This window comes from Oculina patagonica, chromosome 5, assembly GCF_052425735.1.
Source record: "Oculina patagonica isolate OP01 chromosome 5, crgOcupat, whole genome shotgun sequence".
NCBI lineage: Eukaryota > Metazoa > Cnidaria > Anthozoa > Scleractinia > Oculinidae > Oculina > Oculina patagonica.
In genome coordinates this window covers 21852722-21864875 of record NC_135762.1, presented here as the reverse complement: position 1 = coordinate 21864875, position 12154 = coordinate 21852722, and the positions used below count along the sequence as shown (strand labels likewise).

The window sequence follows — 12154 nt, the reverse complement described above, 5'->3', positions numbered from 1 at the left end:
CGTGTTAATCAATTTTTATGTACGTCGAAGAATATTTGTCATAAAATTTATTGGCTTTCAACGAACTGCATGTATTAATTCACATTGAACACACCTGCATTTAGTTGCTAAAATATTTTGAGCAAATTAAACTTTACTGAACCGAACAAATTCAGCCTTATCAAAATTTTCCTTCCTAGCTGCCATACATAAAATCCTTTTCTTGGTTTACTGCCTGCCTATTCTTAATTTATGGATTTTTAGAAATTTTGGTGTTTCCGACAGAGATTTTGAGGTGCATACACGTTAGTCTACAAACAGCTCCTCTTTTTTCTTGCTCCTGAAGCGAAGAAAGTGAAGCGAAAAGGAGCGCAAGAGGAAAATTTGGCCGCGCGAAATCTGGGGGCGAGACAAGCGAAAAGAGGATTTCCCACGTTTTTCCAAATTTCCACTCGCGTTTTTTTCTTTGGTTCATGCTCAACGGACTAAAAAAATAAAGAAATTGCTCGTAATTTAAATACACGTATATACGAACACAAAATAAATAATAAATAAATAATGAATAATGAAATAAACCGTTTGCAATTGAAAAAAGGTGATATTCTGTCGAAATAATTCTGAATCACTAATAAGACCAGAAGTCCATTATGAACTTTTGATAAGACTTATTAAAGAAATTTACATTACAGTCGAACCCCAATTAAGTAGTCATTTATTTAGTGGTCGACCCTTATTAAGCGCCCAGATATCAAAGTCCCGAAATTGTTGTCAGTAAAATACTGTAATAAAACCCTTATTTTGCGGCTGCGGTAATCTTTTAGGCGTCCTGATGAGGATTCGTCTACTGTTTTATTTACATGTAATACACGTAGTTTGGTCTAATATACAACAAGCTAATCAGAGATAAGAGCCCGAAATAGCAAGTGACGACTGATTCATTAAAAAAAAAGAGATCTCTTGACGTTATTCCGTTGCCGGGTTCCGTTGCTGACGAAGCTAAGTGATGACCTTTTGATTTCCTGGCAATAAAGTATTGATTCTACCATGCCTTTTTGCAAATTTCTAACGAGCCCATATTAAGCGGCCAAACTCTACTGATTAAGCGGCCACCCACCTTTCCCCAAAGGTGGCCGCTTAATAGGGATGCGACTGTATTGTAAAAAATATTTTCATCTCCTGACGGGCAGGTGATGACCATAATTTAAAAATGAAATTTTTTTAGAGTCTGTGGCTTATGCCAGCAAGGAATACATGAACGCTTGGATAAAAGATCTACCGGTACTCGGCCCTGCATGTTTGAAGCTTTATTCGACTACACTTTAGTGCAATATTACACGCCGTGTTCGGTGTTTAAGCTTGATATAATACACACGAAATAGACTGTAGCAACTCGGGCAAAACTGAAACAAATCGAGAGACTATGAAAACTGCAGTGATAGACTAAGGCGTAAATAATATTTTATCGTTTTCGAAATGGCAAACACACGAACTGCGCCTTAGCGCATATGATAGCCATGGATATTAAAACACTTCTTGTCATTAAACTAATTTATTAGTAAGTACGTTCACCGCCTTTTGAATGTGAGGAACGTTACTTTTCGAGCGTCGGTATTTTGTCAAAAACTGGAAATTCCCAGAACAGTATGAAGACGAGATCGAGAGTAAACCTACTATTAGTTATAGGATAAGGACATTGTGTATTGACAAAAGAACCTCGGGTATTTGTGGCATTTGTTTCTTTCAAGCGGCATTTTTTACGCTCGTGCTGCATGTTTTGAAAGTAAATCAAATTAGCCCTATTAGTGCATTATGCAACTTTCAAAACAGCACGGGTGTAAAATGCCGGTATAGTCGCTGTGGTAACAGATGTCGGGTTCCTGTTCGTTTCGGTAGTTTTAGTACATATATAAAAGTAACACAGTGTACAAAAAACCGACACATACCAACGATTAGTGGACGTATCATCCTACAACCCGACTGCCCACAAAGCTACGACTATAATGACTTAGACGAGACAAGCACAGGTAGTTTGTGACACACCGGACAGCAAAAACGTAAAGAAATATCAGGGGCACCCATCGAGAATATAGTTCAAAACCACTTAAAGATAGCACCGTTGAACGTATTTTAGTATTTAAACGGTAGATATAGGCACATTTTTATCCCCTAAATTTTTTTATCTGTTCGGATTTCCTAGCTGAAAGTCTAGTGATCCGAAAGTTATAGGGTTCCAAACTTACATTTTCGAAAAAATTCCAGCCAGAGAAGGGCTCCCGAAAATTCTAGGTGACCTTTTTAGAGTAAAAATCCGTTAAAAATGAACAATTATACCATTTTTTAGATATTCGAAAATCCTAGGAAAGGCAGGCAAGCAAAAAAATTTACAATGAATGTTCCGAAAATTCTAGATCTCAAATCGTCTTCCGAACAGATATTTTAACGAAATATTCCGTTTGGTGAAATATAGTTGCACTTGTTTTGCACTTGCACTTGCAACGCCGCCGACTTTATTAGACAAAACACCCGTCGATTTACTGATACTACTTTCATCTGGACGATCATATTATACGAAAAAAACTGATAATCCTGGTACAAACCATCTACTATGTTAATTAAACATCTTTGTCTCGATCAATTTTTAACTGGAAAAAATTCTTGCTGCTCATCGGTTAAGCGCCTGTTTTTCACAAGGTATTCAAAATATACCCAGTTTATCAGCCACCGAAATTAACTGTGGTTTTCCTTAACTTCCTTTGTTATTTTGTCAACATTTTTTGTCGCATTTAATACAGAAAGGCCGATTAATCGAAAAACAACTTAAAGTTCTGGATTGGCTGGGAACAACCAATAACAAGGGTTAATGTTAATCATTTGTAAGATCGATTGACCCTAAGTACTTGAACTGCATTCTCCGACTGAAAGTTTGTTACAAAAAATTTTCTCATGAGCGATTTCTCGTACCTTCTCAACTGAAATTAACGAATTTAAAAATTAAAGCGGGCACCATTTTAATAGGTTTAGGCAGTGTAGTCAGACTTTGAATAAACGAAAGCAGTGTTGATGTTTATTCAAGTTATTTTGGTTTGAAAGCCAACTTAATTAAAAGTAAATCTCATTTGACCTACCATTCGCGGAAAATAAATGTATGTTTTAGCATCAGATAGTACTGAATGTGGAACTAATTTCGCAGAACCGATTTATTTCAGAGTGGTCTGTCTATTCTAGCTACAGAGCAAGTTTTGATTTCGTATTCAGTTCGCAGACATTTTTGCAAACATTGTTTTATGAGGACTTACTTGAATTTGAAACCAATTTTGAAAATAAATCTCATTCAAAAACGACTATGCACTAATTATTTAAAATCAGTTTTCCTTGAGCTAGGTTAAAAAAGCAAGAACGTGCTTAAAAAAACCACAGTAGATTACGATATAAATCTACGAATTAAGTACGTAAACATTTCGGTAAAACATCTTAAAGAAGATAATTCAACTTTTAAAATATTGTACTGTGAAAATGAATACTTTACCAATTACTATTCAGGTTTCCACTGATTCAGATAGTTTCCATGCTTTCCTCTTAGTGCGTTTATACCTAGAATGGATGTATAAATATCGAAACGCATAAACTAATAAATACAAACATTGCAAAAACGGATAAATAAATACAAACAGTGCCAAAACGGAGGCAACATATTGGAAGGTGATTTGCAAGTAAAGGTGTTTTCTTGTTAAATTTTCATGTACTCCTACGCAAGAACAAAGCACAACACTGGAACAACATTTCAGTTCTAGGATTGATAAACTCCCAAGGCGTTTACGTCTACATTTGAGAAGACCCAGCATGCAAATAACCGGCGAAGGTTGTGAGATAATATGAAGGTTTTTACCTGCAATGCAAGACAGCACACCACTGATTTGCAATCTTCTTTGACCTCGCCTGTAATGTTGTACACAGACACGTTTCTTAGCTCATTACAAGCTTGTTTCAGTAATTGCTAAATGAAAAGTCTAAAAATAAAGTGTATTGTCACATCTTTTACGGTAAAGGAACCTATTACCATAGGTCGATTGGGTGTCGGCAAAAGCATTTTCTTGAAAGCGCGGCGATCATGGTTTTGTGGTTGTCTGCATTATTCTAGTTTTAGGTCATCTTTTATTGTTTGCAAGTCCATGGCGGTTTTATTTGTTTCACTCAGTTCAATGCCTGCGGTGAAAGAAAAAACCGTGATGACGATAGAGCTCGTGTGATTCTGCGGCCAGCTGTGATCCGTCCCGAGCAAATTAATGTGTTAAAGACCTGCTTTAGGTGAAATGTTCAGCATACAAACCACAGTTGTAAAGGAAGTTTAAGTTTTTTCCAATAACAGTGAATCGTTTTAAATCTCTCTTTAAAGTAATTTTTAAACTAAATCCAATTCATTAGTCCGGAGCCGATAATATCACACAAAAGGTGTCTTGATAAGAACGAAATTCTCCTAAGAAAATTATAGAAAATGTACTAAAAAAGTAAGGAGAATTTGCTACCGATCTAGTGACTCCAAAATATGTCCTTGTTATTTTTACGTTCCAAGGTAGGCGTAATATAATTAGAGCTGAAAAAACAAACTAGCTCATTATGTAGCTAAAACTAGCTCATTATGGTATTACTGATAGTTCAGAAGAGATAAATACGTTTTGTATGGAACCGATTATCATTGACTTCCGTGTATCGCAGAATGCAGCTAAAATTATCGTTTTTAAAAATTTTCAAAAATCATATGCTATACCACTTTTATTATTACTACAGTTTTGCGGCAGCCACGACCACGGTCGAAAGCAATTCTTATAAAATTTTCTGACACCTTTGCACTCGGAGAGATTGTTATTCAGTTTTAATTTGGTATATCGAGTTAAAAAGAAACAAAACACTTATCAATGATAATTTTTCCATTCATATTTTTTTTACCACCCATTTACAATACAACTACAATCCCGGACGAAACCAGTTGAGACAAACGCATTTCACAGATTTTTCGCTAATGTTTTGACTGGCAGAACTTGTTAAAAACATGTTATCCCCCTCTCAATGTTGTTTTATGGGGTTTGCAATTCACCAGGCTTTGTTTCCATAAAACGACAACATTGAAATAGGGGAGGGGGGATTGACAAACATGAGCTGTAGTACAAAATTGGTGTCTCAACCGTTTTGTCCGGGATTGTAGGCCGTTTGTAACCACCGGTCGTCAAGGGCATTATTTAAGACAACAACACATTTCCCTAACGTCAAAAAACATACTTTCGTATGATTAATACACGTCAAAATATTCATAAGCCCTGGTCATCTGGGTCATTACGTCTGACAGACATTTAAGAACCAGGGACTTTAGATAAATTACAAAGAGAAACAAATAAAAGAACAGTACAGTACAGTACATACTAGTTATGCAACGCTTTCGAGTGGTATACTATGGTATACACACGAGCCTTTAGGCGAGTGTGTATACGAAGAAAATACAAGTGACAAGTGGGATATTCCATAGTATACCACGAGAAAGTGTTGTGTAACTATTTTATACCATGCCATAGAAAATACGCTCACTAAATTTCATCGAGAATAAGATCGCAGCGCACGATGGGAAGGTTGGGTTGAATACCGTCGAATATACAACGGCTTTCCTGATCTGATTGGCTGTATTTTCTATGGCATGGTATAAAGTACGGTACGGTACGGTACTCGATCTCTTCCACCTTGGCATTATGGAAAATATTTGGTTTGCCACATGGACTCTTCGAAGATCCCATACACTCTTTATCGTAAATACCGATGTCCTAGCATTGTTTTTTTTTTTTAACGCAAAGTACACAAAAGATTGTGATAATCCCGGGTGGGGATATGGGTTGTGACAACCCATATCCCCACCCGGGAGGGAAGATTAAGTGTAAAAGTGTCAGGGTTATTTATATGTGCATGCACATCCTCGCACCATATAATGTCGTATTGCAATGATAACTGGATTGTTACTGGTCTTCATTTGTTTTAAGAGAAATTTGTTAGACAAAGAAATCCCGAGAGTAAATCAATAAGATTTTATCTCCTAACTCCTCAGTTAGTAATCAAACCGTGGTCTGACCACCTGGACCCAGTCCATTTTGAAGAGGTAGCCTTTTCCCCAAACAGCCAGACGATGAAACCATTTCGGTGAAACAAATTACGAAAACTCCCTACGGGTTTTGCCAAGTCCAAGTCAACACTATACACCCAGGGGGGGTACTTGCAGTATACATGACGGGGAGGTCCGACGTATTTTTTTGGGTTGAAAATTTACACCCTCGGTATTTTTTTGGGTCAAGAGATCTGTCATGTACTTTTTAGGTCTTAAAGTCTGTTTGATTGAATAAATCAGTATCGAGGTGCTAGGTCTTGTACTTTTTGGGGTAGAAAATTGTGATGACAGGTATTTTTTTGGGTAAAAAATTTCAGGCTCATGTATTTTTTTGGGTTCGCAATATGAAGCTCCGTCGGACCCCCCCGTCATGTATACTGCAAGTACCCCCCCTGGGACTATACATAAGGCAAACAACTCAAGCCCTCTTCCAAAACAGTCTCGTCCTTTATTCGTGACAAACGCATTAATATTATTTTTTTGTTTAACCAACTGGCTATAATGAGAAAAATAGATTTTACATGGTTACATTACATTGTTGTTAGCTAAACACAGTCGAAGCTCGTCAATAGGACACCAGATGAAGGGATGAGCTTTAACTGGTTATTTTACTTAATCTTTAAATTTTAATTTTAAATCAAACTTTAAATCGGCACTGTTGTTATTCTAACTCTTCAAATTGTATAAAAAAGAACAATTTTGACAAAGAAACAGTTTCTCAGTAATAATTTAGTGTTGAGTTATAGTTTGTCTTACACTTAAGGATGAACAGTTGTTGCTGAACAAGGATTAAATTTTGGTTTTCAAAGCATTTTTCACTCGAATGTTGAATGAAATTCGCATTTACTTCGGTTTTGTATTTCTACGCTTAGTGATTTTAAACTTAAAAGTGACTCGTGCCACTTTGTCACCCAATCAGAAGTAAAACCAAAACCAATCGTGACTCGCTCGCACACGTTTTCCCGCGATTCGTTCCTGCTAAATGTATTTGCGATTCTTTGTCCTTTCTAATTGATCAGAAGGATTACTTTGGTTTTACAACACTCATTTGAAAACCTCTGTAAGGAATATTAACTTAACAATCATTGTGCCCTTTTAATACTAACTAACATTGATATTTTAATGTCCTTTAAGAGAACTACATGATACTAAACCTTTTATAGCCAGCGTAGCTTGGCGTTCTAGTCAGTCGGGGAGAGCGAGAAATCGTGCGCGCGAGCAAAGCGACGGCGGGGCAGAAGGAAAGAAAGAACGCCAGCCGCCAGACGCCTCTTAAATGGGAGAAATCTTATGAATTAGCGGCCTCCAGCTTTCCTTCTGCCCCGCCGTCGCTTTGCTCGCGCGTGCGATTTCTCGCTCTCCCCGACTGACTAGAACGCCAAGCTACGCTGGCTAAACCTTTTACCTCTACCAAGTCATATCTTGTTTGATGGTAGCCAAATAATTTTAGACGCTATAAGGTCTTTCCACTTATTTCACTTACTATCACAAAACTTCCAATACCCCTTTGGGGCTCATTTTTTTTTAGCAACTTTGAGTTGGGGGTTGATTTCAAAGAAGGGGCAATGTTCAATGGAGACAAGAAAGTATCCTCTTATTTTAAACAAACAGAAATTTTGACAAATGCTTACAAATGCTGCTTAATAATTTAAATAGTGAAAATTAAGGAAGAATAAAGGAAGTAATAAGCAAAGATAATCTTATTTAAATAGCAAGATATCTTGAACAAGTATTTAAAATCTCAAAAACAGACTGATGCAACAAAAAGTGATATGACATTACAAGCGGGAGAATGGAAATTTAGCAGGGGAAGGGGTGCTTTAAAGTGCCTGCAAGGGGGGTGGGGAACAAATCATTTAGCGTCTTCGTCGCTAACAGATTTCAACCTCTTGGCACTTGGAGGGGCAGTTGGATCCTGTGGGTCCTCAACAAGCTTATTGTGAACATCCATTAGGCCCTTGAAGTACTTCACTGTTCGGACTTTCAGTTCCAGGGTGGCATCCTCGTCAACCACAAAAATGGTCCTGGGGTGCTGCTGGAAGGCCGACACAGTGTACATGTGATTGACACCCTCCTCAGTGGCACATCGCAGAGCATAAGCCTTGCTTACACCACTGATCAAAATGAGAACCTGGTGAATAAATACAATTGAATTTAGAGTTGTTTGCACACATTTACTGGGAGATTCCTTTCAATTGTTGCTTGAAGGTTGAGAAAAAGGAATGTAGCCTGCGAATACAGCCGCCTCTCATCGCTCCCACTACCACCCAGTAGTAGTTAGTTTTATTCTCTTTCTAGTTATGCCGTCTGTTTGTTTGTTTGTTTGTTTTTGGATTTTTTATTGACTGCATTTAAAAATCAAGATGTTAACAATGACATTAACACAGGTTCACATCACAGTACCTCTTTAGCATCCATCACTGTGCCTACACCAACAGTTAAAGCCATTGTTGGCACTTTTGCCAGGTCATCTTCAAAGAACCGGGCATTGGCTACAATAGTTTCCTTTGCCAAGGTCTTGACTCGTGTCCGTGACACTAGTGATGAGCCAGGTTCATTAAAAGCAATATGGCCATCGCTTCCAATGCCTGTAACAGAAAAAGCTGGGTTAGCAGAGCAACTTAGTAATAAGATTCACCACAAAAACAGATGATGATCATAGTAACACAAGAATGTTCGCGACAAACAAGCTCAGCATTGTCACAGCTGCCTTCACTTCCAGTAGCTGGTGCCTTCTTCAAAACATTATTTTTGAAACCGCTGGACATTAGGAAATGACGCTGCTTAATAGGGGTTTGACTGTAAATCCTTTTTAGCCCAATAGCTAATCAGTGTAATCATACATATAACAAAATTCTCAATTTTGATTGGTTCTCTGTGCGCCTATTTTTGGCGTAATTGACGCACAATCACGTGGGTGTCTAATTACAGGTATCCAATCTGAACAACTTTAAATTGGATACCTACGTCATTCGCGCGTCAATCACATGCATTTAAGTGGGTTCTTTCTTGCTGTTTTCTTACTGTTTGTACAACCAATAGAATTAACCTTTGACTTTTTCCACAAAAAGGTTCTCAAAGACTCCCTAACCCTAAATTTTGTTCTTGATACGATAAATTAGTAATTGGAACTTGTGTCGTACAATTCAGAGGGTAATCATGCTCGTTATTTCATAGCCTGCGTAGCAGGCGTCTGTGTAGTTTTTAGCGCGTCTAAAAGAGTGCGCGATCGCAAGAAGGCCGCGCGAGGAAAAATCGAGGAAAAATCAATTTTTTCCTCGCGTAATTCTCTCACACCTTTCGCGTTTCTCCCATATGCGCGCTAGAAACTATAAGGCGCCTGCTACGCAGGCTAGTTATTTCAAATCGACCTTGTGCTACGCGCTCGGCCGATTTTGAAATTACTCGCCCGATTACTCCCTGGATTGTACTTCACTCAGTACAATTACTATTACAAATCACCTCCAACAAAGAGATCAACTCCTCCAGCGTCAGTTATCTTCTTCTCATAATCATCACATTCCTTGACAAGGTCTGGTGCATTTCCATCCAGCACATGGGCATTTTTGGGATCAATATCAATGTGCTTAAAGAAATTCTCCCACATGAATGAATGATAGCTTTCTGGGTGGTCCCGAGGAAGGGCAACATATTCATCCATGTTAAAGGTCTTGACATACTTAAAAGAAAGCTCTCCTTTGTTGCAAAATTCAACCAACTTCTTATACATACCAAGAGGTGTACCACCTGAAAACAAGTGCAATCATTTTTAATTCCTAATACTAAGAAATACATTGTGTCTTAGGAAGATCTTGTGTGAAATCTAACCTGTGCCAAGAGGGGTTTATTTACAACTTCGCACTTGAAGACCCAGCATTTATTTGGCACCTGGGATTCAACTGAGAAGTATATAAATACAGTATACAGGGACTCTTTAACTTTGACAATGAATAAGCTGAAGTTCATCATCATCATCATCATCATCATTTATTAGCCACTTCAATACTAATATTATTACAAATTTAACAGTAAGGTAGGGCAAGGAATCCTCCAAGAAACCATCAGGCTTATAGAAGAGGCCACCTAGATCAATTCAGACTCATTAAATTAAAAATTCAACTGATTATTTTTTCTTAAAAGTAGAAAAACTAGTCAAACCAGTGATTGACTCACCATTCTATCCGTCTGAAGCAGACAGATAGAACGTGTTGGTTGATCTTAATTCAGTCAGACGAACTCTTCTTCAGGTTATTCAACTCTGAGAACATTCTGCAAGTACCTAAACGAAGAACTAACTATCTTAAGCGCAGTTTTGGTTATTCCAGGGCTGTTCTTTGGAATGGACTGCCATCGAAACAACGTAAGCCATTAACCCTAGCAAGCTTTAAAAAGGGAATCAGTGACTTCTACGCCTCAACGGGCACCCACATGGCAAACACGTAAAACAGTATTATAGATATTTTTGTATCATTTTTTATTACTGATGTTTTAACTGTGGTAAAAAAAGTTCTATTCTATTGTATTGTATTATACTCTATTCTATTCTTTGTGACTCAAGTCCTCCATACTAAAGCAAGTTACTAGCAATGGTATATTGCAATTCCAGAGATTTGATTGGTTTACAGGCCATGGAATATAAGCTCATATACCATAGACCAAAATATGGTAGGTGTGTGCGTCAGTGAGAACAGCCAGAGATGACTCAAATATTATAAAACTTTGGGTGTTTTTAATAAAACAATTATCATTCCACTTGCGCTTGTTGGATATGAGATAGCTACACGCTCATGGAATAATCATGAAATATTTACCTGTTGGTAGACCAAGTACAAAATACTTGTCAGGCCCTGGATTAAACTTCAGGATCCTGTTTCTCACATACTTGGCGGCCCACTCTGACAGCTTGTCATAGTTATCTAAGATAACAAGCCTCATGATGTATTGTTTTATCTGGAGTGGAAAAGAAAAAGTGTCAAGTGCCACATTGTTTATTCCAAGGAGAGAAGTATCCTTCCCCCCACCCGCATATCAAGTACATGAGAATGTGCCACTTCAAGGGCAGGTGCAGGTCCAGGGATCCTTAAAAGGGGGTGGGAAGGGTGGACCTTTCTTGCATAAACAGGAGAGAAAGCAGTTTATGATAATGGGCGTTTTCTCGCTCAAATTGGTGAATTGGAGGCATGCCCATAACATGAAGTTCTGATACCTTTTAGGGATTCCATTTCTCTTTTATGTTGTAGTCCCCCCCCCCCCCCCCTGCATGGCAAGTTGGTGCTAGGGAATACAAAGTGAAAATTGGGTAGCAAAAAAGGTTTTTCTGAGTGCAAGAATAAAGAAAGGGAATTTGAAAGATTTAAATCATGCAGTCCAAAGCAAAGTGGCCTCTGTGATTCAAATTTATATCCACCTCCCCCTGAAGACAAGTTAGTCCAGATTTCCCCCCCCCCCCACACACACACGGAAAAAAGATCAAAGTGCTGACATAATTTCTCCTCAGAAATAACCTGATTTTTCATTAAAAAGCTATGTTTTTTCCCAACCTCTTCAGAAGTATTCCAAAGATCAAAGAATGCCGACAGAACAATCCCCGTCAGAAATGACTTTTCCCCTGGGCCCAAAGGGGGAGGGGAGATTGGTCTGAAATTAAGTGTTCTTAATGTGAATTCTCGATAAATAAAAGAACAGTTATAAAATCGTATACATCCCAAAGGAACTAGAATCAAAAGTTTATCTGCAACGATCACATCACTGATCAGGCCAACATCTGCCAGCTTCGCGTGTCTCGTGTCCGCTCGTGACAAACACCGGGGACACAAACACGTGAACACATTTTAGAACCTCACAACTCCTCGACCATTCTCGCTGAAAACAAGAGCTCAGCTTATTGGAACCTATTTCTAAATGGTGCACTTACCAATTTTGGAAAATGAAGATAAACCGAGGAGAAATCGCGGTAAAAAGAGCAATAAGAAGGCTCAAATCGCTCAAATCGCCACCGAGACCGAATGGGCAGCGGCTACCAACACAAGATGT

General features: G+C 38.2%; 1 protein-coding gene across 2 annotated transcripts; it reads right to left on the bottom strand.

Moving 5' to 3' along the window:
• Nucleotides 1-6547: 6547 nt before the first annotated feature.
• On the bottom strand, nt 6548-12123 carry LOC144653269 (glucosamine-6-phosphate deaminase 2-like). 2 transcript variants are annotated; one of them, XR_013570714.1, is made up of 6 exons: nt 12036-12123; nt 10933-11071; nt 9584-9868; nt 8525-8709; nt 6941-8252; nt 6548-6738 (listed from the first exon to the last, which is right to left on the bottom strand). XR_013570714.1 is itself a non-coding variant. In XM_078513224.1 (5 exons), the coding sequence occupies exons 2-5, from the start codon at nt 11054-11056 to the stop codon at nt 7974-7976; spliced, it is 873 nt and encodes a 290-aa protein (XP_078369350.1). In that variant the 5' UTR covers nt 11057-11071; nt 12036-12123; the 3' UTR covers nt 6548-7973. The 2 variants fall into 2 exon arrangements, 1 of the variants encoding a protein (XP_078369350.1); XM_078513224.1 differs by having other exon boundaries at nt 6548-8252.
• Nucleotides 12124-12154: the final 31 nt, after the last annotated feature.